The sequence below is a fragment of the Meles meles genome, chromosome 9 (assembly GCF_922984935.1).
Source record: "Meles meles chromosome 9, mMelMel3.1 paternal haplotype, whole genome shotgun sequence".
Classification (NCBI taxonomy): domain Eukaryota; kingdom Metazoa; phylum Chordata; class Mammalia; order Carnivora; family Mustelidae; genus Meles; species Meles meles.
Window position 1 is genome coordinate 16,835,916 of NC_060074.1, and position 26,754 is coordinate 16,862,669.

The following is a 26,754-nucleotide window of genomic DNA, read 5'->3' on the forward strand; positions in this document are numbered from 1 at the left end:
TTCTTAGGGAAGTTTTATTCTTTTGTATTTTATTCTCTAAACTTGAACATGGATCTCCAATATTTACTACTATAAAAACTCTTCTGTATTTTCCTCTCCTAATTTAGAGTTGTACAGTCATAGTCTAGAGACCAAGTAACAAAGAGAATTCTGGTAGGGAGACTGCAGAGCCAAAGAGCATGATATCAGAACTGGGGTCAGTGTGTCTCTGGTTTGCTTTTGTGTCCTGGCCAAGTTGCAGCCCTTCTCTGCCTCAGTTTCCTTATCTGTAATGTGAATAAAAGCATTGTACTGTCTCGAGTTCTGTGAGAATCACTAGAGATAATTTATGGAAATTCTCTAGGAAGGTAATTTGTCATACAAATCTACTGGCATTTTTGTTAAGTTTATTAGCCACAGCAGCAGCATAATATTCCTTTTTTTTTTTTTTTTTTAAGATTTACATATTAGAGAGAGAGCATGAGTAGAGGTAGGGGCAGAGGGGCAGAGGGAGAAGCAGACTCCCTGCTGAGTAGGGAGCCCAATGTGGGGCTTAATCCTAGGACCCGGCAATCATGACCTGAGCTGAAGGCAAACACTTAACCACTGGGCCACCCAGGCGCCCACACATCATAACATTCCTAAAACCACACCTGTACCTGCGCCTCGTAGTAAGGACTTCTCCCGTAGTGTGGAAACAGGTCTAAGGCATGTCCCCAATCTGACTGTCAGTATTTTGAGGATTTTTCCCTCGAGGCTGCCTGAGGGGGAGAGGCACTGTGGTCCCCCACATTCTTTGGTTGGCAGAGCTCGTACCCCAGTTTGTTAGCTGCTGCTGTAGTCTCTAGCTTGTGTGATGCTTCTGGCTGAAGAGAACTAGTGCCTAGAAGTGATTTAGACTGGGGTCTAGGCTGCCACGCCACATGATGGGCTTCTGTGCACTTTGTAGTACGTGGTTTCCTGAAGATTCTGGGTAAAAGTACTCATCAGTCAGAGCCTCTTTGCAAACAGGCCTTGACGGTCTCCTTTGTCGTGCTTTTTCTGCCAGAAGATACCATAGCAAATTGGTTCTTCACTGCACACCTCTGTGTTGTTTTGCAGACTAGCAGACTAGCAATTCACAGAGCTAGCGGTAATTTCTAGGAGACTTATCACCACTGTCGAATATGCAACATTTAAGCATAAAGTCTCTCTGTGCCTGCAAATGCAAACCCTTGTTTCAAGTGATTTGACCACTTCCTTTTGCTTCCAAACCCCCTTTCTGTGAGCCAACACGGTCCCTGCCAGAGAAATGGCAGAATCAGGCTAGGTTACCATGCTTGCCAAAGATTGAGGTAGGAGATATTACACAAATGTCTAAATTATTGCAGCTTGGGACTCTGAGATTTCAAAAACATACTTTCACACACTTCATTATTGTTACTATTTGTGACTATTTGATAAGCTCCAGAAACTTGTTGTGCCATAGAAAATAAATCATTCCTAATGGCTGGGGGGTTTTCTTCTTCTTCTTCTTTTTCCTTTTTTTTTCTTTCTAAACTTGAACTTTTCCTGAAACAGTCATCCATCATCACCATACTTTTCTCTGTTTCATACATTTTTTTTCCTCTGCCCTAGGATGGTCGTCTGCGGATGAATGACCAGCTGATTGCCGTTAATGGGGAATCTCTTTTGGGAAAGTCCAACCACGAAGCTATGGAGACACTGAGACGATCGATGTCCATGGAAGGAAACATTCGAGGGATGATCCAGTTGGTGATTCTGCGGAGACCAGAGAGACCACTGGAGGTGACGCATGTCTTTGGTTCCCTCAGCAGATTGCCCACATGGCCACCTAAAATATGCAGAGTTCCATCACTTAGTATCATACTGATCCTGAAACTGGGAGAATATGCCCCAGGAGGGCTCTGATGGATTTAGGTGGCAAACACATGGTATATTATAGGTATAACTAGAAGGTATAAATATGTACATATCAAGTAGGTAATTTATCAAATCTAACAGGTCCTTATCTTCTAGTTTTTTTTCCCCCCAGAAATTTCTAGACTTCGGGCTTCATTCATATAGTAAACTATTAAACTATATAGCATCTTTAAGTACTTTTTTGATTGATGTGCTTATAGTGTCCATACTTTAGAAAGTTCTTAATCAGAGGTATACAGTGCTCAGTGTAAAGATTGTTATAATGCAGTATGTTTTCCCCCACAATGTGCACGTAGGTAATATAGACCTGGAACTTAACTAATTTAAAACTTGATCTATTAAGCAAGCTCCTTCCTTCATGTTATTAAATAAGTGTTTTTAATTAAATAAGTATTTTTGCAGTATTTTATCATGATTTTTTATGTATTTTTTTAACGTAAGAAATATTTCTGCCTACACATGAAGTGTAAGCATAAAGTATTCTTGATTGCAGATATCCCTAAGCATTTCACTTATATACAATTATATTCATATTACACAATTATATTATTAAATTATAAAGTATATTAATATATTTATAATAATTATAAAATATTCCTAAACATTATTTTCTTTTATATATGAAAAATAATTTTTAAACCCTCTTAAAAATATTTTAAGAAGGGGTGCCTGGGTGGCTCAGTGGGTTAAGCCTCTGCCTTCAACTCAGGTCAGGATCCTAGGGTCCTGGGATCGAGTTCCTCATCGGGCTCTCTGCTTGGCAGGGAGACTGCTTCTCCCTTTCTCTCTGTCTGCCTCTCTGCCTGCTTGTGATCTCTCTCTCTGTCAAATAAACAAAACCTTTTAAAAAAGTATTTTAAGAAAAAGTAAGAAGAAAACGGTTGATCACAGTTTAGAGTTAAGAAAAATATGAGCGCATCTCACAGATATTCTCTGAGGACAAGTAATGTTTGTATAATACAGTAATATGCAGAGTTAACATAGAATACTGTTAACAAAACACTAATATAAAATATTAGTTTTAATAATATGTTCAATTCAAAATTAAAAAAGGATTTTTCTTTTTTTTTAAAGATTTTATTTATTTATTTGACAGACAGAGATCACAAGTAGGCAGAGAGGCAGGCAGAGAGAGAAGAGGAAGCAGACATCACGACCCGAGCCAAAGGCAGAGGCTTTAACCTACCGAGCCACTCAGGCGCCCCCAAAAAAGGATTTTTCAAATTGAGTTTCAACTACCTTCTACTATTGTTCATAGTAGTTAAAAGCTTAGGCTCTAAAGTTTTGGACTACTTGAGTGAAACTCCCAAATTGTCCATCTTCTGGCTATGTGAAGACGTACCTAGCTGAGTGCTCAGAACCTGCAGATGACAGATACTGTTGTCTGTTTTATCCCTTACTCTATCCTCGTTTCCCAGCACACAGTACACACTTAATAAATATTGTCGAATGAATGAATAAAAGATGCCTCTGAGACCTCCTTTATCTGAGAGGGTCCGCTGAAGTAGTAAAGTTATAAACTAGATCTCACTTTGTTATATTATCAGCTACTGGAAGAGAGTAACTGTACCTTTTTACTCTTCTGTACATAACCTTGTAAATGTTAAATAAATGTAAATTGGCCAATTACCGGAGACTATATATAATGAGCCAACTCGTTTTCAACATTTGTGTCTGCTTAAGTGACAGAGAGGCTTCCATGAATATTTAATGGATTTTACTTATGTACATAGTTATAAAACCCTTATCTAATGCTCCCATCCATAGTGGAATTGGCTCCTTTCTTGTTTAATTTAATTCCTACCCTAGAGCCTTGGGATTCATGGTATCCCGTTGGCAAGGAGAGGTGTGAAGGATGGCCCATGGGCCCTTAAGCCACCCCTCTGTGCATCTGTGTATTATGTGTCCCTTAAGATTTCTTGGAACAAAAATATTTCAACTAAGAGAAAAGTCTGGAAGGCAGTGCTGTAGAGTACCATACCTATACAAACAGCAAGAGTTAAGGAAAAAAGAAGAGAAAGAAAGACAAAATGAACAAGGTTGTTAAGAGTTATGTCCGCCATCTCTCCCCTTCCCTAATTTCATATCTTTCTCTAAAATGGGCGTGCGCCTGGTGGGTAAGCATTCTGTATTTAGGTCCTCTAGTTGTGACGTTTTATCATTTACATTCTTCTTCACTGCATGAGTTTCTGGTCTCCCACTCTGAGGTGGGTTGACAATTATTCCATCAGAAGAAAGTACTAAACCTTCAGTGTGTTGCCCATCCTCGGAAGTGTCTTATTAATGTAGTTCACTAGGAAATTAATTAGGAATTAAGAAATGGGATGTCAGGAGCCTGGGTGGCTCAGTTGGTTGAGCGACTGCCTTCGGCTCAGGTCATGATCCCGGACTTCCAGGATCGAGTCCCACATCGGGCTCCCAGCTCCTTAGGGAGTCTGCTTTTCCCTCTGATCTTCTCCTCTCTCATGCTCTCTCTCACTCATTCTTAAAAGAAATGGGATGACAAGCAAATTTTTTTAAAGATTTTATTTATTTATTTGACAGAGATCACAAGTAGGCAGAGAGGCAGGCAGAGAGAGAGGGGGAGTAGACTCCCTGCTGAGCAGAGAGCCTGATGTGGGGCTCGATCCCAGGACCCTGGGATCATGACCTGAGCCGAAGGCAGAGGTTTAACCCACTGAACTACCCAGGCGGCCCGCAATTTTGATGAGAATATTTAAACAAGGTCCCTTTTTAGTTTCCCTAATATTTACATGCCTTCCATGGGGAATGAGCAGGCACTTGATGCTCTCAGCTCTCTGGAATCTCTGTGGTACCCATGAAGATTAAAGAACATTTTTTTCTTATGAAGACAGCAGCTGCCGATGTACAGCTCATCTTTATTAAATTGGAAAAAAAATCCAAAAAAACAGAAAAACCGTCTGCAGCTATTTCTCTCCCAGTTCTGTGTTTTGCTGTGTCAAAGCATATGCCGTGCACTCCTGCTCTTGCGGTGTCCCCTGTGGAGAAGCAGTCACCCGCAGGTACAATAAAAAAGCAGCGTCCCCGAGAAAAAGGTCTCAGCACTGCTCATGCATTCAGGCAAATCAATTAGTTAGATTTGGCAAGAATGCCAAAACGGTTACTTGAACATTATATTGATATAAAAAAAATTGAAGGAGCTACTTAAGGAAAGTCAAAATATATAGTTGTTGGAGTATTTTCCCACATTACCCAGATGTACAAGATACGTAAACAGTTTTGATGAGGACCTCGTGAAGAATACATAATGAATCCTTGATTGAATCAAAATCATTTTAAACAGAAACATGTTTTTCAAAGGGTGAGCTTGAGGTTCAATTGTAATTCTATTTGAGCCTAGAGACTTAGTATTAAAAAATGGGTTATGACCTGTTTTTTTCCCTCCCCTCTCCCCCCAAAACATTTCCCTCCTCCCTACAAGCTCATCTTGGTAGAAGCAGAATATGTTTAAAAATCCATTATATTTTTTATTGGCTGGGACACTAATGGAGGGCTCCACGACAGCTCGATTTTACAAGCTGAATACTTTAATTAGGCTGGTTACTGATCAGTTGTTGGGATATCGATGGTGTCATTTATCAAAGAGCTGGGAAAGCAGTTTTTTTTTTTTTTTTTGGTTCTTGTTGTTGAAACACACAGCTACATGAAGTAAGTCCTACCTCTCCTGCCTGCTGAGGCTCGGGCTTTAATTTAGGAGTTGTTGGCCGAGTCTGGTTTGACTAGCAGTACGCAGGTAGAGGGTAACACTACATGTGGGAAAAGTGTTATAAGCCTCGACAAGAAGCTAAGAGACCTTCAGCAGCTGAAAACATTTTAACTATTAAGAATGTATAAATTGAATGTTTTAAATATTTTGTTTAGCAGGATACTGAGTTTTTGTAAGTGAGAGGAAAGTATAATAAAATTATTCAGGCCAAATGCTTTGCTCCGAAGTAAAGAGCTATGGAGATGGGATCTCTGTTTCTCTTGGCATCCTGTTCCCCTCACACATGGTCAAGGGCACACTGGTGGGATGGCGTCCACGTGACTTCCTTGAAATCTGTGAGAAAGACACATAACCTGAGCAAGAGCAGAACCCGGTTCTGTGTGTCTCCATCCTCTCGAACAGATACCTGGAGCTCTCCGGAACCGCCCCCCCTCAGCTCCCTCGTCACACCTCTGTAACATGGTTTGTGGGCATGTTACTCTGGATACAGCCATTTTGAGGACACTGTGAATTTGTTGGAAGGCTGTCCACATCCACACAGGAGGGAAAAACATCAAAAAATGGGGGGAAGCTCAGGAGAACCTCTGTCTGACATTGTCACCGAGTTTGTTTTAGCTTCTGGCCAGCAGACCTGGTGTCCATAGTGGTATACACTCCTGGCGTTTGATTGGCAAACCTGCTTAGGTTCTGACTTGTCCTAGAGCATATGCACTTAGTTGCTGAGGGAGAGAGAGAGGAACCAGCTGGTTGGCAGAAAAACACCCTTGGCATGAACCGTTATACACAAGCTGTATTCCCAGATGGAAGAAAATTTGAAAGAAGCCAGTTGTAAGTGGGGGGAAAGAATGATAAAGTTAGTCCTCTTTGGTGCTGGCTATGAGTCGTCCCAGTCCTTAGCACCACGTTGTCGGTACTTTTTGTATCTCGCATTCAAAGATGTCTTTGCTGATAGGGCCATTTTGATTTTCCAGTTGAGAGTGTATATGCAGTAGACTTTTAGGAGCTCATTCATAAACTGATCGTTCTCTACTTTGCTTTCATGGACCAAGTTTGAACGTACTAAAAAGCAAATGTAATTTTGTATTTTCATTCCTTAGGAGCCTGCAGAGTGTGGGGCATTTTCTAAGCCGTGCTTGGAGAACTGTCAAAACACTATAACCCCCTCCAGGAGAAATGATAACAGCTCATTGCATCCCTTCAGCACTTACAGTTCGCAGGACAAACAGAAAGGTAAGAGTCTGTCCATTTCTGACTGCTGCAAATGGCTGGAGAAAACCCAAGACTATATATATTTTTTAAAAGGACAAAGGGAAGTTAATTAGACCAAGTGCAGGCTTTGTTCCTCTGAGTCACGAACACGGGGAGATGATGGGTGGGAGGGCTGACTCAGAAGTTGTGAAGCAGATTCCTGGCATCGCCTCCAGTTGAAGTGACAGTTTCTGTGTTTGCTGCCCCAAACATGGAGAATTATGTGTAAAACAAACCAAACGAAAACAAGATGGCAGCATGGAGAAACAAAATGGCAAACTGTTTTTTTTTTTTTTTAAGATTTTATTTATTTATTTGACAGAGAGAGAGAGAGAGATCACAAGTAGGCAGAGAGGCAGGCAGAGAGACAGGAGGAAGTAGACTCCCTGCTGAGCAGAGAGCCCCATGCGGGGCTCTATCCCAGGACCCTGAGACCATGACCTGAGCCGAAGGCAGAGGCTTAACCCACTGAGCCACCCAGGCGCCCCTGTTATTTTTTTTTTAACAATCTTTCCATTATTGGAAGTTACCAAATGTAAATAACTATTAAACTTAAAAAAAAATGTGAGGACTAGTATTAAACAGTAAGGCAGTCATTGCATGATTCACGGGTTCTAGGAAGAGTGTGGTAAATACCATGAATGAGACCATCCTGTAACAGTTGGAATGTTCTTATTATTCCCTCACTTCGTTGTCCTTCCCTTATTTTCCAGTACTAGTAGAGCTCTGGATATAAAGCATCTGGACTTGGTTTTTTAAAAATCATACTTTAGGTCACCAAGAAAAAAATTTTTTTTTATTTCCCCGAATGTCCTTTTTTAAAAAATAACTTTAAGTTTTTTGTATTGCAAAGGCAATGCATATTCATTACAGAAAATATAGGGAAAAGCAATAAAAAGAAAATTTAATATTACTCATTCATCCTTCTAACTATCAAAGATACTAATCGATAACATTTTTACATCTGTATTTCAAATCTTTCCTTCATGCAAATATGCATATATAAAATGAAGTGAAAATGAAATATGTATATAATGTTTAGGAAATTGCTCTTTTAATTAATAACACATTATGACCACCTCACTATGTCACTGAGTATTTTACATCATCACACTCAGTGGTTCCATAGTGAGCCTTTGAATGCAGGTACTATTTCTGTAATCTGTCCCTTTTTCACATTTAACATGTTACCTGAATTTAAACTACGTGGGAACCAGTTTGAAACTCTGAGTTAACGCCATCAAAACAGACTTGAACATCTCAGATTCCTTGAGAATTGTTTCATCAGAATGGGACGGTGCCTTTTTCTCTGACTTCATCCATTTTACTCCATTTTAGTGAGAAGAGCAACAACAGCTGTGACCATTTACTTATTAAATGTTTACTGTCTGTTAGGTTCTGTGTTAAGCAATTTACATGCACACTGGAAGTGGGTAATACTATTATCCTCATTTTAAATTTTTTTTTTTTTTTTTTTGGTGTAACAGTATTCATTGTTTTTGCACAACACCCAGTGCTCCATGCAATACGTGCCCTCCCTATTACCCACCACCTGGTTCCCCCAACCTCCCACCCCCGCCCCTTCAAAACCCTCAGGTTGTTTTTCAGAGTCCATAGTCTCTTATGGTTCGCCTTCCCTTCCAATTTCCCTCAACTTCCTTCTCCTCTCCATCTCCCAATGTCCTCCATGTCATTTGTTATCCTCCACAAATAAGTGAAACCATATGATACTTGACTCTCCCTGCTTGACTTATTTCACTCAGCATAATCACTTCCAGTCCCGTCCATGTTGCTAAAAAAGTTGGGTATTCATCCTTTCTTTCTTTTTTTTTTTATAAACATATAATGTATTTTTATCCCCAGGGGTACAGGTCTGTGAATCACCAGGTTTACACACTTCACAGCATTCACCATAGCACATACCCTCCCCAGTGTCCATAACCACCTCCCCCTCTCCCAACCCCACCTCCCAGCAGCCCCCAGTTTGTTTTGTGAGATTAAAAGTCATTGGCTTGTCTCCCTCTCAATCCCATCTTGTTTCATTTATTCTTCTCCTATCCCCCTAACCCCCCATGTTGCATCTCCACGTCTTCATATCAGGGAGACCATATGATAGTTGTCTTTCTCCGATTTACTTATTTCACTAAGCATGATACCCTCTAGTTCCATCCATATCATCACAAATGGCAAGATTTCATTTCTTTGATGGCTGCATATTTTCCATTGTGTATATATACCACATCTTCTTTATCCATTCATCTGTTGATGGACATCTAGGTTCTTTCCATAGTTTGGCTATTGTAGACATTGCTGCTCTAAACATTTGGGTGCATGTGCCCCTTCGGATCACTATGTTTGTATCTTTAGGGTAAATACCCAGTAGTGCAATTGCTGGGTCATAGGGTAGTTCTATTTTCAACATTTAGAGGAACCTCCATGCTGTTTTCCAGAGTGGTTGCACCAGCTTGCATTCCCACCAACAGTGTAGGAGGGTCCCCTTTCTCCGCATCCTCGCCAGCATCTGTCATTTCCTGACTTGTTAATTTTAGCCATTCTGACTGGTGTGAGGTGATATCTCATTGTGGTTTTGATTTGTATTTCCCTGATGCCGAGTGATGTGGAGCACCTTTTCATGTGTCTGTTGGCCATCTGGATGTCTTCTTTGCAGAAATGTCTGTTCATGTCCTCTGCCCATTTCTTGATTGGATTGTTTGTTCTTTGGGTGTTGAGATTGCTAAGTTCCTTATAGATTTTGGATACTAGCCCTTTATCTGATATGTCGTTTGCAAATATCTTCTCCCATTCTGTCAGTTGTCTTTTGGTTTTGTTAACTGTTTCCTTTGCTGTGCAAAAGCTTTCGATCTTGATGAAATCCCAATAGTTCATTTTTGCCCTTGCTTCCCTTGCCTTTGCTGTTGTTCCTAGGAAGATGTTGCTGCGGCTGAGGTCGAAGCGGTTGCTGCCTGTGTTCTCCTCAAGGATTTTGATGGATTCCTTTCTCACATTGAGGTCCTTCATCCATTTTGAGTCTATTTTCGTGTGTGGTGTAAGGAAGTGGTCCAATTTCATTTTTCTGCATGTGGCTCTCCAATTTTCCTAACACCATTTATTGAAGAGGCTGTCTTTTTTCCATTGGACATTCTTTCCTGCTTTGTCTAAGATTAGCTGACCATAGAGTTGAGGGTCTACTTCTGGGCTCTCTATTCTGTTCCATTGATCTATATGTCTGTTTTTGTGCCAGTACCATGGTGTCTTGATGATGACAGCTTGTAATAGAGCTTGAAGTCTGGAATTGTGATGCCACCAACTTTGGCTCTCTTTTTCAATATTCCTTTGGCTATTCGAGGTTTTTTCTGATTCCATATAAATTTTAGGATTATTTGTTCCATTTCTTTAAAAAAAAATGGATGGTATTTTGATAGGGATTGCATTAAATGTGTAGATTGCTTTAGGTAGCATAGACATTTTCACAATATTTATTCTTCCAATCCAGGAGCATGGAACATTTTCCCATTTCTTTGTATCTTCCTCAATTTCTTTCATGAGTACTTTATAGTTTTCCGCGTATAGATTCTTAGCCTCTTTGCTTAGGTTTATTCCTAGGTATCTTATAGTTTTGGGTGCAATTGTAAATGGAATTGACTCCTTAATTTCTCTTACTTCTGTCTTGTTGTTGGTGTACAGAAATGCAACTGATTTCTGTGCATTGATTTTATATCCTGACACTGAATTCCTGTACAAGTTCTAGCAGTTTTGGAGTGGAGTCTTTTGGGTTTTCCACATGTAGTATCATATCATCTGCGAAGAGTGATAGTTTGACTTCTTCTTTGCTGATTTGGATGCCTTTAATTTCTTTTTGTTGTCTGATTGCTGAGGCTAGGACTTCTAGTACTATGTTGAATAGCAGTGGTGATAATGGACATCCCTGCCATGTTCCTGACCTTAGCGGAAAAGCTTTCAGTTTTTCTCCATTGAGAATGATATTTGCGGTGGGTTTTTCATAGATGGCTTTGATAATATTGAGGTATGTGCCCTCTATCCCCACACTTTGAAGAGTTTTGATCAGGAAGGGATGCTGTACTTTGTCAAATGCTTTTTCAGCATCTATTGAGAGTATCATATGGTTCTTGTTCTTTCTTTTATTAATGTGTTCTATCACATTGATTGATTTGCGGATGTTGAACCAACCCTGCAGCCCTGGAATAAATCCCACTTGATCATGGTGAATAATCCTTTTAATGTACTGTTGAATCCTATTGGCTAGTATTTTGGTGAGAATTTTTGCATCTGTGTTTATCAAGGATATTGGTCTGTAGTTCTCTTTTTTGGTGGGATCCTTGTCTGGTTTTGGGATCAAGGTGATGCTGGCCTCATAAAATGAGTTTGGAAGTTTTCCTTCCATTTCTATTTTTTGGAACAGTTTCAGAATAGGAATGAGTTCTTTAAATGTTTGGTAGAATTCCCCTGGGAAGCCGTCTGGCCCTGGGCTTTTGTTTGTTTGGAGATTTTTGATGACTGTTTCAGTCTCCTTACTGGTTATGGGCCTGTTCAGGTTTTCTATTTCTTCCTGGTTCAGTTGTGGTAGTTTATATGTCTCTAGGAATGCATCCATTTCTTCCAGATTGTCAAATTTGTTGGCGTAGAGTTGCTCATAGTATGTTCTTATAATTGTCTGTATTTCTTTGGTGTTAGTGGTGATCTCTCCTCTTTCATTCATGATTTTATTTATTTGCGTCCTTTCTCTTTTCTTTTTGATGAGTCTGGCCAGGGGTTTATCAATCTTATTGATTCTTTCAAAGAACCAACTCCTAATTTCATTGATTTTTTTCTATTGTTTTTTTGGTTTCTATTTCATTGATTTCTGCTCTGATCTTTATGATTTCTCTTCTCCTGCTGGGTTTAGGGTTTCTTTCTTGTTCTTTCTCCAGCTCCTTTAGGTGTAGGGTTAGGTTGTGTACTTGAGACCTTTCTTGTTTCTTGAGAAGGGATTGTATCGTTATATATTTTCCTCTCAGGACTGCCTTTGCTGTGTCCCACAGATTCTGAACCATTGCGTTTTCATTATCATTTGTTTCCATGAATTTTTTCAATTCTTCTTTAATTTCCTGGTTGACCCATTCATTCTATAGAAGGATGCTGTTTAGTCTCTATGTATTTGGGTTCTTTCCAGCTTTCCTCTTGTGATTGAGTTCTAACTTCAGAGCATTGTGGTCTGAAAATATGCAGGGAATGATCCTAATCTTTTGATACCGGTTGAGACCTGATTTGTGACCCAGGATGTGATCTATTCTGGAGAATGTTCCATGTGCACTAGAGAAGAATGTGTATTCTGTTGCTTTGGGATGAAATGTTCTGAATATATCTGTGATGTCCATCTGGTCCAGTGTGTCATGTAAGGCCTGTATTTCCTTCTTGATCTTTTGCTTGGATGATCTGTCCATTTCAGTGAGGGGAGTGTTAAAGTCCCCTCCTATTATTGTATTATTATTGATGTGTTTCTTTCATTTTGTTATTAATTGGTTTATATAGTTGGCTGCTCCCACATTAGGGGCATAAATATTTAAAATTGTTAGATCTTCTTGTTGGACAGACCCTTTGAGTATGAAATAGTGTCCTTCCTCATCTCTTATTATAGTCTTTGGCTTAAAATCTAATTGATCTGATATAAGGATTGCCACCCCAGCTTTCTTCTGATGCCCATTAGCATGGTAAATTGTTTTCCACCCCCTCACTTTAAATCTGGAGGTGTCTTCGTGTCTAAAATGAGTTTCTTGTAGGCAACATACTGATGGGTTTTGTTTTTTTATCCATTCTGATACCCAGTGTCTTTTGATTGGGGCATTTAGCCCATTAACATTTAGGGTAACTATTGAGAGATATGAATTTAGTGCCATTATTAGCCTGTAAGGTGATTGTTACTGTATATTGTCTCTGTACCTTTCTGATCTACTACTTTTCGGCTCTCTCTTTGCTTAGAGGACCCCTTTCAATATTTCCCGTAGAGCTGGTTTGGTGTTTGCAAATTCTTTTAGTTTTTGTTTGTCCTGGAAGCTTTTTATCTCTCATTCTATTTTCATTGATAGCCTAGCTGGATATAGTATTCTTTTTTTTTTTTTCCATTTTATTTATTTTTTCAGCATAACAGTATTCATTCTTTTTGCACAACACCCAGTGCTCCATGCAAAACGTGCCCTCCCCATTACCCACCACCTGTTCCCCCAACCTCCCACCCCTGACCCTTCAAAACCCTCAGGTTGCCCCAACCTCCCACCCCTGACCCTTCAAAACCCTCAGGTTGTTTTTCAGAGTCCATAGTCTCTTATGGTTCGCCTCCCCTCCCCAATGTCCATAGCCCGCTCCCCCTCTCCCAATCCTACCTCCCCCCAGCAACCCCCGGTTTGTTTTGTGACATTAAGAGTCATTTATGGTTTGTCTCCCTCCCAATCCCATCTTGTTTCATTTATTCTTCTCCTATCCCCCTACCCCCCCATGTTGCTTCTCCATGTCCTCATATCAGGGAGATCATATGATAGTTGTCTTTCTCCGATTGACTTATTTCACTAAACATGATACGCTCTAGTTCCATCCACGTCGTCGCAAATGGCAAGATTTCATTTCTTTTGATGGCTGCATAGTATTCCATTGTGTATATATACCACATCTTTGGATATAGTATTCTTGGCTGCATGTTTTTCTCGTTTAGTGCTCTGAATATATCATGCCAGTTCTTTCTGGCCTGCCAGGTCTCTGTGGATAAGTCTGCTGCCAATCTAATATTTTTACCATTGTATGTTACAGACTTCTTTTCCCGGGCTGCTTTCAGGATTTTGTCTTTGTCACTAAGACTTGTAAATTTTACTGTTAGGTGACGGGGTGTGGGCCTATTCTTGTTGACTTTGAGGGGGGTTCTCTGCGCCTCCTGGATTTTGATGCTTGTTCCCTTTGCCATATTAGGGAAATTCTCTCCAATATTCTTTCCAATATACCTTCTGCTCCCCTCTCTCTTTCTTCTTCTTCTGGAATCCCAATTGTTCTAATGTTGTTTCGTCTTATGGTGTCACTTATCTCTCAATTCTCCCCTCGTGGTCCAGTAGCTGTTTGTCCCTCTTTTGCCTAGCTTCTTTATTCTCTGTCATTTGGTCTTCTGTATCACTAATTCTTTCTTCTGCCTCATTTATCCTAGCAGTAAAAGCCTCCATTTTTTATTGCACCTCATTAATAGCTTTTTTGATTTCTACTTGGTTAGATTTTAGTTCTTTAATTTCTCCAGAAAGGGTTTTTATATCTCCAGAGAGGGTTTCTCTAATATCTTCCATGCCTTTTTCAAGCCTGGCTAGAACCTTCAGAATCGTCATTCTGAACTCTTGATCTGACATATTACCAATGTCTGTGTTGATTAGGTCCCTAGCCTTCGGTACTGCCTCTTGTTCTTTTGTTTGTGGTGATTTTTTCCGCCTTGTCATTTTGTCCAGATAATCGGATATGAAGGATCAGATAAAATACTAAAGGGTAGCAAAGACCCCCAAAAAATGCGCTGTAACCAAATCAGAAGGGACCCCAAATTGTGGGGGGGAGAAAGGGGATAAAAAGAGGTTCAGAAAAAAAAATTTAAAAAATAAAACAAATAAATAAAAAATATTGAAGGGTGAGGGTGGGAGGTTGGGGGAACAGGTGGTGGGTAATGGGGAGGGCACGTTTTGCATGGAGCACTGGGTGTTGTGCAAATACAATGAATACTGTTACGCTGAAAAAATAAATAAAATGGAAAAAAAATAAATAAATTTACTTAAAACAACAAAAAAAGAAAGATAAATATATATTTAGATAAACTAGTCAAAAAACGTTAAAAAAGAAAAGGGTAAAAGTTTTAAAAAATTTAGCAGAAGAAGAAAAAAGAAAGAAAAAAAATTGAAAAAAAAGTTGAATTAACCGCAGGACTAAAGAATCATGGGGAGAAAGCCATGAGTTCCGTGCTTTGCTTTCTCCTCCTCTGGAATTCCGCTGCTGTCATAGGAATTGAACCTGCTTTCCTTGATAGATGAACTTTGTTCTGGCTGGATATTTTGTTGATCTTCTGGGGGAGGGGCCTGTTGTAGTGACTCTCAAGTGTCTTTCCCCGAGGCGGGATTGCACCGCCCTTACCAGGGGCCGGATTCAGTAATCGGCTCCGGTTCGCTTTTGGGAGCTTCTGTTCCCTGAACGCTTTCCGTAGAGTTCCGGAGGACGGGAATGAAATTGGCGGCCTCCTAGTCTCCGGCCCAGAGGAGCCGAGAGCCCGGGGCCCCACTCCTCAGTGCGCCCCCAGAGGACAGCGCCCAATCACTCCCGTATCCCCAGCCTTCAACCGTGCTCCGAGCTCACCCAGCCCGCGACCAGTTCAAGGTAACCCCGAGCTGAGAGCTCAGTCCTCGGCTCTGTCTCTGAAGCCGGCTTCTCCGTTCTAACACCTGCGAGCTCTGCGACACTCCGACACCCCCGATCCTTCTGTGACCCTGCAGGACCTGGGGCCACGCTGACCCCGCGTGGGCTTCACCCCGGTTTAGCCTCTGGAGCAATGTCCCTCAGTGGAACAGACTTTTAAAAGTCCTGATTTTGTGCTCCGTTGCTCTGCCGCTTGCAGGGAGCCGGCCCCTCCCCCCGCAGTCTATCTTCCCGTCGTTTTAGATTCACTTCTCCGCCAGTCCTACCTTTCAGAAAGTGGTTGATTTTCTGTTTCTAGAATTGCTGTTCTTCTTCTCTTCGATCTCCCGTTGGATTTGTAGGTGTTTGCAATGTTTAGATAAGCTATCGAGCTGATCTCCTGTTACCTGATGTAGTCTCAGCCTGCTACTTCTCTGCCATCTTGACTCCTCTCCATTATCCTCGTTTTACAGATGAAGAAACAGAGAGTAAATAATTAACCCAAGACCACATACTTAATCCATGCAGAGCCTGGATTCAGCCCCTCTCTTATTCAGGTTCATTCCCTAAACTACAGCATGGACCCTGTCTTACATTGGTCCCTTGAAACTGTTGAAGTCCTTCACCTGATACCAAAAATGTGATTAAAGGCTCACTTGACTTTGTGTCAGATAAAGAAATACTCTTGTCTTTTCTCGTCTTCTTTAAGAAATTAAAATTTGTCTTGACAAAGTGAGATCTCTTTCCAAGACCTTAAATCACAGTAGCAGGAGAGTCTGGGGAAGGAACAGCAAGTTTTCCACATACTAGACCAGCCTTCTCTCAACCATGCCCATATAATGATCAAGAACATTGCCATGTGTATTAAAATATTTGGGCTTTACATAATTTGATTGGCATTTTATTCTCAAGAAACATGTGATACAGTGATAATCCAAGTTCAAAGGTTTTATTCCTAATTATACCAGTGACATCCAAAGGAGTAGTGGGCACATTATCCCCTATCTTGTTTCATTTTTTTATTAAAGATTTTATCTTTTAAGTAATTCTACACCTAATGTGGGGCTCAGATCCACAACCCTGAGAGCAAGAGTCACATGCTCCAGCAAGTATGCCAGCCAGAGGCCCCTCATTTTTAATAACTATAAAATATTGATGCTGGAGTCATGATCATACACACTATTTTTAGAGGACACTGAGATACTCAAGGAAATGGGACACTATCTCTAGAAGGGACAGGAGAGTCCAAAATTATGAAATTTTAGAACTAGTTGAAGTGTGAGGATATATACAGGAAAAAAATTTCAAATAAGAGTCTAGTCAAAACACATGCTAAAAACAAAACGTCATTATACTTTGAAATGTCAATAGAATGTTCTGAGTTTGTATTTCCACTGACCAGCTATGTCCTTTGGGTACATGTGGCCCCAGACAACCACTGGGCATCTCTGTCTGTTCTCTTTCTCTTGCGACTTACCTCCAGATAGAACAGCTTTTTACACCAGTGAAAAACCGCACAGGTCAGCTATCTGCAAGTTTCCGGCTTTACTTCCTCTCCTCATGTCAGTTTTCCAAGGTGATTAAAGCAACAACAACAAAAAAATCCAGTTTTTTCAAGCAGGGATTGCATCGACATTATTTTTTTTAAAGCAGGAAAAATCTGTTGCTCTTATTTCATTGTATATTCAAGAATTCCTTGTGTATCCAAGAACTTGACCTATCCAGACATTAGACTCATTAAATTTTAATCATAAGAGAGCAGTAGATGAAATTTTCTTACTTTTATGTAAGCCTATTGACTTAGAGATAAAAATATATGTCATAGAATTTGTAAACAGGAGGCTGTAAAAGAACATCCTGATCGCCATCTCGTTTTCATATTCAAAACATTTAAAATGTTGTGAACCATTGAGAGATTTTGAGTTTCAGATGCAAATGAAGTAGCAAGAGGTTCCTCCTGAAACCCGAGTGTTGACTCAACAAGACCAGGTTTTTTAAGGAGCCCCTTCAGAAAAGCAAGATTGAGTTGACAAAATGTAATGTCTAGTGAGGAAAGGAACTGTTACAGCCAAAACATTCACTTCTTTTTTTTCTTCCCTTTTTCCTTTTCCTTTGTATATTTAAAAATCCAATGTTGATATGCAGGGTTCCATCTATTTTTGTAATAATAGTACATGCCACCCACAGTTCCTTGGTTTTTTATATATATATATATATACACACATACTCCTGTCAAGCTGTTCCTGGAAAAGGCATTTTTAGAACTAACGTTTGTAGAAACTGTAGCACCAGAAAATTCACATTTGTGTTGCAGAATTGCGAGTAGTGCCTGCAGTAGAATGCGTGTGGTGCCCCAAGACGGCCAGGGGTCAGGATGGGAGCTGTGTCCCAAGGGTTTACTTATAAAATCCTATTAAGCATTTAAATGTTAATAAAGAATATGAATTACCAACACTGTACTTTCTGAAGAATTTTGGTGGTAGATCTCACCCCTGGCTACGTAACGGTTAAGTAATAGTAATAAGCATCATTTGCCTCTGGTTTGTTATTAGTTCTCTTTTCATTGCTCACGTCTCCCCCTTTTTTGCTCCACCCATGCTTGTTCCCCCCTTTCAGCTCAACTGCACCCTAGCCCCATGTGTAGGTCACCCATTGCCCTAAGTCTGCCCAGGCTCACCACCCAGGGAAGGCTCCTGTAGGACTTCCGTCCCCACCCCAGTCAGGCCCCTTTGGTTGTGTGTCCCATCTCACTGGATCCATGTTCCCTGGGGTCTTTGGGCAGACACATAATGTATAATTATTCCTAATGTGCCTTCTCTGGGGAACCAGCTCATGTCTACCCCTCTGTAGCACGTAAGACACTCCCTGTGGAGTGGTGATCGGAAATTGAATTATACTTTTCAATTTGTCTGATGTTTATTGGATACCTCCATTGTGCAGAATACACCATCCACGATTCAAAAAAGAATACAATGCTTGTGCTAGCCCTCAATAATAGGCTTTAGCATTTTTATTAATTAAAACAAAAAATCTAAATCCGGAGTCATTAAAATTTATCTGTAAAAGGCCAGCTAGTAAGTATGTTAGGCTTTGCAGACCAAGGGATCTCTGTCTCATCTCTTCAGCTCTGCCGCCGTAATCCAAAAGCAGCCATGGACAGTGTGTAAATGAATGAGCGTAACTCAATGAAACTTTATGTACAAAACCAGACGGTGGGCTTGTTTTGGACCAGGGCCATAGCCTGGTGAGCCCTTGTCTTAAGTTGCAATCTCTTTCACTCTTCTTTTCTGATCTGGCCCTAGCAGGATGGAGTCTATAAAACAAGTAAAAAAATAAAAAATGATTAAAATCAGGGTCATTGGGTCATGAATGAAGCAGTTACTGGAGGGCGCGCTGTCAATTTTCCCAGGCAAATATACAGGACGGCCACCAAGACTTAACTTTGTCCATGTGGTGAAATCCAGAAATATTATTTTTTGGAGAAAAGAGTTCCACATTTTCACACTGATAGAGGGTTAATAGAGATGTTTGGGCCATGAGAAAAAATATTCCTTATACCATTGTTTTAAAATGTACCAGGGACAGAGAATCAACAAAGAAGATATTTGCCTCTGTACCTATAGATACTTTAAAAATATGTAGGTTGTTCATGTGGATGAAATAAAAATTAAAGGTAACAGAGGCACCTGGATGGCTCAGTCACTTAAGCACCTGACTCTTGATTTCAGGTCAGGTCGTGATCTTGGGGTCCTGGGATCGAGCCCCATGTCAGGCGCCCTGCTCAGCAAGGAGTCTGCTTGTCTCCCTCTCCCTCTGCCCTACCCCCCAGTGCAATTTCTCTCTCTCTCTCTCTCTCTAAAAAAATGTAGAGGTAACAATTGTAATAAAACTTGAAGAATCGGAAGAAGAGGAGGGAAAGGAGAGGGAGGGCAAGGAGGAGTTTCTCTGTGGTCCAGTAAGAAAAATAGGTCTAGATACATAGATGATAGATCAATAGCTCATTGCAGAAGCAGCATGTGAGAAATGTTATAAATGGAATAATTTTCCATAATAGTAATGGATAAACCCCAAATGTCAGTGGATAAAGACAGCGAAAGTATCTTTCTTATCATAGCCAATGAGGCGTGGTGGAAGGAGGATGGGCACTGTGCTCCGAGTGGTGATGAAGGGACCTGGGCTCCTTCTGCCCTTCTGGGCCATTGTCTAGAGACTCCTCCAGTTCTGCTTGCCGCTGGGTGATGGGACAGGTGGAGAGAATGTGCCCGTTCGTAACCGCTGACACTGGGGATGTCAATGGCCAGAGCAACTCACATGCTATTGGCAAGAACAAATCTAGGTACAAAGAAGGCTGGGAAATGGGGTCTGTATGTGCAGAAAGAAAGGAGGAACACAGAGCGAAGGAGGAATACAGAGTGAGCGCTGGTACTCTCTGCCTCTGCCCTAAAAATATCGAGGTGGATCTTGAGAGAAGGGTGGGACTTTGATGGACGCGAGTGGATTTTGCGGTTACGTAAGCAAACACACTGAGGCAGGAAAGCCCAGGCTGGTGGTTGGGGAACAGTAAGTAGTCCTGGGTAGCTAAGGGTGATAAGGAGCTGATGCTGTCTGCCGGGGCAGAGACCTTCATGCTCTAAGCTGTTGTGTGCAACTGAAATGTTTCTGGGAGGCCAAGTTACATGATCACAGCTACGTTCATCACCAGTGTGAAAGACGGGCTAAGAAGTCAAGGGTAGAGAGATGACAGCCAGTGGGAAATGTTGTCTCAGTATGTGCCTTTTCTCTAGTTTATGGTGTATTTTTCTGTTCTGTTTCTCTGGCTGCCTGACTGCAGCTATATTACCAAATCACTAGATTACTTGGATGGGAGGCAGTGCAGGGGAACAGCATCCACTGCCTTTGCTCACCGTGCTTCTGTACCCTGGTCACCCTGCCTCTCAGATCTCCTGCTTCCAGCGTCCAACCCAGGGATGTGTCAGCACTGCCAGAATTACCTCCATTTTCTACTAGTCCCTGGGGCAGAGCTTTGAGCAGGGTTCTCTATAGAAGAACCAATGGGATGTATTTGTAGTCATATGTATTAAATGTATAATAGACATTATATTATACATCATATAATAACATATATTATAGTGTATAATATGAAATATATAATAACATATGTGACATATACATAATAAGATATAATAACTAATATAATGAGACTTATTGTAAGGAATTGGCTCACATGAAGATGGAGCCCGGCAAGTCCCAACATCTGCAAGATGAATGAGCAAAGCTAGAGACCAACCAGAGCCAATGGAGCAGTCCCGCCCTGAAAGCTGACTCGAGACCCAGGAAGAGTCAATATATCTGTTTCAGTTCAAGGGCAGGAAAAATCCAGTGTCTCAGTTTGAAAAGAGGCAGGCAGGAAGAATTCTCTGCTACTCAGAGGAAGGTTAGCATTTTGGTTCTACTCAGGCCTTCAACGGATGGGATGAGGTTCACCCACATTATGGGGGGACAGTCTACTTTATTCTCTCTACTATTTTTAATGCTAAGCTCATCCAAAAAGCACCATTCCAGAAATACCCAGAATAATATATGATTCATTATCTGGGTACCCTGGGCCGAGTCAAGTTAACAGTAAAAGTAACCATCATACCTGGTGTGTGGACAAGTCAAGCGGCTTCTGTTACCAGCAGTGTTTCATAGGGATAGACACTTTTCTCCTGTTCCAGCAATCAAGAACAAATAGGGTCCACCTTTTGCCAAATCTCTCACCATAACAGATACACAGTAGAGTTTAGGCGGTATAGAAGGATAATCTTTTAGTTGCTTATTAGCGCTTTGCTTTTCTAAATCTGTGTGAATATGCACCATCTTCTATACTCTTTATATACCTCTAATGAAGCTATTCTCAACCCCACCTTACAGATTTCAAAAACTGAGGCTCAGAGAAGTTAATAGTTGGGCCAAGTTCCCACAGCAGTGGCAGCCATGATGGAGACATGGCTGCCTCGCTGCACGAACTCGACTCTCTTCCAGGCCGCTCTCTCGGGCTTTTCATACATTTGTTAGTGCGGGTAATAAGGACGAGCATTAGATGACATGATGTACAGAATGCTTAGCACAGTGTCTGCTCTACGGAAGATCTCAACAAACCCGCTCGTTATTGGTCGTAGTAAGTCAGGATACATGTCCATTTCTTCCAGAGTAGCCTAGATTGAAAAACATGAGCATGTTAGGTAGGTGAGAAAGCCAGGTCTGACCCTAGATTTTTGCTTCCAAGGCCTCAAACCCCCATCTTTCCACTGTAGCTCAGATGCAAAAAGAGTATTTTTACCCCTCTACCATCTCGAAATGGTGAGTAAATCTAAAATATCTCGTTTTTTAAGTACTTTTTGTTACAAAGGTGACGCCAAAATCACCGCATAATCCACCCTATTTGTGAGAGAGTCTTGTTTACAAACTCGTGAGGGCATGAAAGAGAGGGCTTTGTTAATCTTCCGCAGGACACACGTCAGGAGCGACTGTCAGCCTTCCGTAGGTGGGAGAAGATATCCAAGATGCAGGATCCTGACTTGCCATGGGTTGCTGGCAGACCACCAGTGTGAAAACCTATTAGCGGGCTCAGATTTCCTCATACAGGGCTGCATTGGCTCCCATACAAATCCTGAATCAGTTCTGTAGGAGGACTTATTGATTTCAGGTTGGTTTATGTGTTGGTGAAAATTACATCTGTGAGATGGACTGAAAGCAAGCCGGGCATCAAACAGTTCCGCCTCCCACTGACCACAGCTTCATTGGTTTTGTTTTTTAGTGCTGTTGCTTCCCAGTGACGGATGGGCAGATCCTGAGGTCCCGCCTTCTCCACCACCACATCCCATTCTGGAACTGGGCCTTGAAGATTACAGCCACAGGTATTGATAAAATGATAGATCGTAAACATTCTCCATTACAGTGTTTCTGGGAAAACCCCGCAGCCTGATTTTAACTCTATTTCTTTCCAGAATGGAAATCTCATAGCATCTATAATTCCTTTTCAGTGAAAACTTCCCATAGCTAAAATTAATAGTTGAGAGTGTTCATGTTTTACTTCCTGGAATTTAAGATTCATCATGTATTATAAAATATTTAAGAAAATTGTTGAACTTTCTTTTATCATGTTGAAAAACCGGAGAACTCAAAGGTTCTATAGGAAGGAATAAAACAAAACTGAGAGAGGATATAAAGCTTAGTTGTTGTTGTTGTTGTTTCTTTTGTAATTGGCAAACCCTAAAGGTATTTTTAAAATGTTCCAAGAAAGTTAATGGAATCTAAAAATTAAAGCCACACCATATATAATCTAAAATATTGAAAAGAGTACCCAATATTATATCCACTGTGTAATAGAAACCAAAAAAATCAATAATTTTTAGAATCTCACAAGCATGAGAGAGAGAGATTTACTAAGTATACACACCATCTGACTAGTGGCATTCATAGATTCTGTTCTTCTGATGAGTTTTAAAAATCATTAACTTGTCCCTTTGCTATTTTCTGTATTTATTATGGCTGTTAAAAACTGTGTATTTTATTTCATTCTCTGTCCCAGGATAATCCTGTGAAATTTTTCCATTTTTCCTGCAGCAATGCTGGTGTCATTCCTATTATGCTTTTTTATTGCAATCTGCTAAAAATAAAGCAACACAAAAAGAGTATAGCTAACTCTAGTAGCTGGAAGCCTACCTGTATTTAGCTATCTCTGATTCCTACATTTTTGAAGTCAGCTATCTGACTCAAATACAATTTCACCAACTGGATGGATAATAACTAATGTTCTAGATCAGTTTTCTAGGGGTTTCTTGAAAGAAAATGTGGACATATTTAATTTTGTCCATTCATTTTCATTGCCAGCCTCAAAGCTGAATCAAAAATGGCAGTTTGTCAGCCATAACAAAATGCATTAAAAAATAGTTTCATTCATTCTATTTTACTGTTATCCTGTATATACATGCAAAAGTGTTGGGATAATGCAAAGATGAATCAGATATAAACCCAACTCTCAAGAAGATGGTAGGCCAGGGGGTAAAATTGACAGCTAGTACACAAGGTACAAAGTGGTATTTGCCAGAAAGTATAGAGAAAATGCTCTGGACATCCAAGACGGAGTAGAATGCTTCCAGATAGAGGAATTAGGGGAAATGTTCTGGGAAAAGTGATGTTTCAGCTAAACCTCAAGTATGAATTGGAGGTAGACATGAGAAAAGCCCCAGAAGGAGGGGAATTTCAGAGAGAGGGAAGGACAGAAGAAGGAACAGCATGGCAGCTGGGAAAGGAAGTTGATTTGAGCAACTTGTATCCTGGCTCACTGGCCAGATGCTAGAATGCAGAATGCAAAGATAAGAAATAACAGACTTCCTTCATTGGATGGTCAGACCTTGTGGTAGAGTTTCAGCAGAGAGCTGAAAATAAGACCTGGATTTTAGTCGTGTGCAACAGGCATTAGGGAGATGGAGAAATGTTCATATCTGCTGGAAGCCAGAGATTCTTTGGACATTTTCTAGGGCAGTAGCGGTGGAAGGTACTAAGGATGTGTGCTGGGGAGGATGGGGAGAAGCTTTCAGATGAGAAACCTCTTCAGGGGAGAGAGGGCATCAGAGATATTGCAGAGACGGAGTTATCAGGAATTAGCAATGGCCTTTTTGGCTTCTTCAGTGCCTCCACAGATTTGGGGGGGGGGTGAGGGAGGGCGTGGAGGGAGGTGCTGATGTCAGTATCAGTTTGAGTGAGTTTAGTTGTGGATAGGGAAATCTGTAAACAAGGACAGTCTGGGGACTGGCAAGAAAGGAGAGAGGAACAGCATGGCCGGAGAGAAAGGGGCAGAGCCAAAGACATTTTTGAGCTGGAAGGAGCAAATGTAAAGCTTTGAAACTCTTCCCCTTGAGATCTCATGACCTGCGCCATCCTGCAAGCTGTTGCGTTGCCTAGGTGACCGGCCACAGCGGGGGGGGGGGGGGGGTCAGATGTGTGGAACTTGGGGTGGAGGAAGGGTTGGAAGGGAGCCAGGAGGGTTGAGCAAGGGAGGCTGGCTGCCTGGCTTTCAAAAAAAAAGGGGGGGGTAAAAGCCCTCTAAAAGGGGAAAAGTGGTGCTTTAGGGATGTAGCCAGCCTTGTGAGACAGAAAACAACTACACAAGTCTTGCATGAGAAGTGAGACGCAAATGTGGTTGAACTTCATGCCCCTACCTTGAACCAAAATGACATCAGAATTTACTGAAGTTTCTTGTAGTATTATGTCACCAATTATTGGACAGAAGCTTAGAATATATGTGTCTAAATGAAAAATAAATATAAAGGAAATATATTTCCTACTGTTATATCTCAGGGAGGGTTTAAGGCAAATTGGAAACAGAATATGTTGAATTCCCTATGTGTTCATATTTTTTCCTCTCCATTCTCTCTGGGCTCATTGGGCCAGTCTCTCCCCTCCTTTCCTTCCTTTCTGCATCTACTCTCACTCAGAGTAGCCAATTGCCAAAGCCTATGCATGGATGGACACCTGAGACTTCAGGGTTTTTTGGGTTTTGGGTTTTTTGGGGTTTTTTTTGTGTGTTTTGGGTTTTTTTTTGCCCTACCTCTCAAAATCTTCTTCTCCTTCCTTTTGATTTCTGACAGTTGTCCTTGAACATTCATGGTTGGGTCTTACATGTCTTTCACATTCCTGATTTGTCACCGTATTCAGGACACTGGCATATGTTTCCTGCTACCTTTCTTTATTCATTATGCAGCATAATTTGACATTGAGTATCATTTCTGTTTGATAGATTCCTTGGTTGTTCATGCTGAAAATGTGGCCTTTATCTAAAATGTGTCTTTGGCCTGCTGTCATCTTGTAACTTCCCACAGCCTCCACTGCGGCCCACTCAGCCATGAGCACATGCTAACGTTCTTCAAAATTAAAACATGTCAGATTTTATAGTTAATCACTGTGTCACCCTTTCCCTCCAAAAACATCCAGTATGCTGTGTAAAATTACAAAGGGTCTTTCCAGTCTCACATGTCTAAGATATTTTCACACTAATTCAATACTACACTTCATTATTTAGGTGTCCTGTATGAGTTCATATAGCCAATATGTACAGTGTGGGCTCTAACCCTATAATTTCTCACATTATACTTCCCTCTTAAAGATCAGGCTTATCTTGCCTCATCTCTTATTTTGTACCATGGCAAAATGGGCCCTTCTCTTAAAGGTTTCAAAACGTACATGTGGTCAAAGCAATGGCAACAGATGTGTAAATCACTATCATCAATTTAATGGGTATATTCAGGTATGTATAGTGTGTATACACACACACGCACAAACACACGAACATTTATTACATTCATTTGTAGAGAGCCGCTCTTTAATTCTTTGATCAGCCTTCGTTATATGTAGACATTTATACCAAAAAAATTCACTCTATTTAGACAGATCCTTACCTGCTGTAACATGGAGGGGCATCGCCCCCTTGCTTTTGTGTTTTAAATGGGGATGGGAATTGTTGTTTCCCAAGAGTCTCAAAAAACTTGAGTTCTCGTATTTAATTTGTCAGTTAATGCCTAGTTTGGTAAAATAAGACAGCAAGATGGGTTAACCAACATGTTCCTCAGTTGGGTAGGTTCCCGTAGTGTCCGTTGAGCAGAGCTCTTTAACTGCAGTGCGACCGAAGCTTTAATGAGGAATATTCATATTGGTCCTAAACCACTTCCCCAGTGGCTTCCCGTGTAACACGGGGCATCTGTTTGGGCTAACTCGTTGCTTTCCTTTGGTTTCATGGTGTGTAGCACTCTACTGAAGCCCAAAGCGAAGCGAAAACGCAAGCGGCGTCAGAGGGGGCACGACTCTGCCCCAAAAGGGAATGTTTTGATGACCGCGGGGTCAGCAGCACCTGCGCCCCAGGCTGGCCGCCATTTTAGCCAAAGCTTCGGTGGCTCTGAGAAAGGCAATAGAAAGACACCACAGCCTCTGGTCTTCACTTTGCCACTGGCCAGCGGTGTGACCTTGGAACAGCAGCCTCCTCTTTGGGCCCCAGTGTCTTATCTACAAGATGAAAAGTTGGATGAGGTGACCTTTAATGCCTTCCGGCTCTTTAATTCTCGGTTCTGTGAAGGCCAGGAGGCCCTCTGACACCAAAACCACATCATCACAGGAGATCAAAGGGTGTGAAACTAAGTGCAAATAAAGGTTGAATAACACATTTGAAGGCAAGTCCTTCCAAAACATCAAGGCTCAGGGGGAAGCTCGTGTTCACAGTTGCCTCTCAGAATTCTTCTTTAAAATGGGCCGAAACAATCGGAGCCGTTGCTGTTAGGCCAGGCCTGTGGTGCAAGGAGTTTTGCTCACAACTGGCGTACTTTGTCATCACTCCCTACCACATCTAACATACTTCATATATGGCACTGGGTTTAGCTATTGAAAATATAAGCCAGACATCTAGGAGGAAGCAAAAAAAAAAAAAAAAAAAATGTTCATAA

The 26,754-nt window shown here is 41.1% G+C and overlaps 1 protein-coding gene across 2 annotated transcripts in view; it reads left to right on the forward strand.

Annotated features, from left to right (window-relative positions):
* Positions 1 to 26,754, forward strand: part of PARD3B (par-3 family cell polarity regulator beta) — a 1,055,741-nt gene that overhangs the window by 625,511 nt on the left and 403,476 nt on the right. For both annotated transcript variants that reach the window (XM_046019094.1, XM_046019095.1), the window contains exons 12-14: positions 1,597 to 1,767; positions 6,727 to 6,859; positions 22,077 to 22,176. In XM_046019094.1, coding sequence (XP_045875050.1) covers positions 1,597 to 1,767; positions 6,727 to 6,859; positions 22,077 to 22,176 — 404 coding nt within the window. The remainder of the gene's footprint in view (positions 1 to 1,596; positions 1,768 to 6,726; positions 6,860 to 22,076; positions 22,177 to 26,754) is intronic.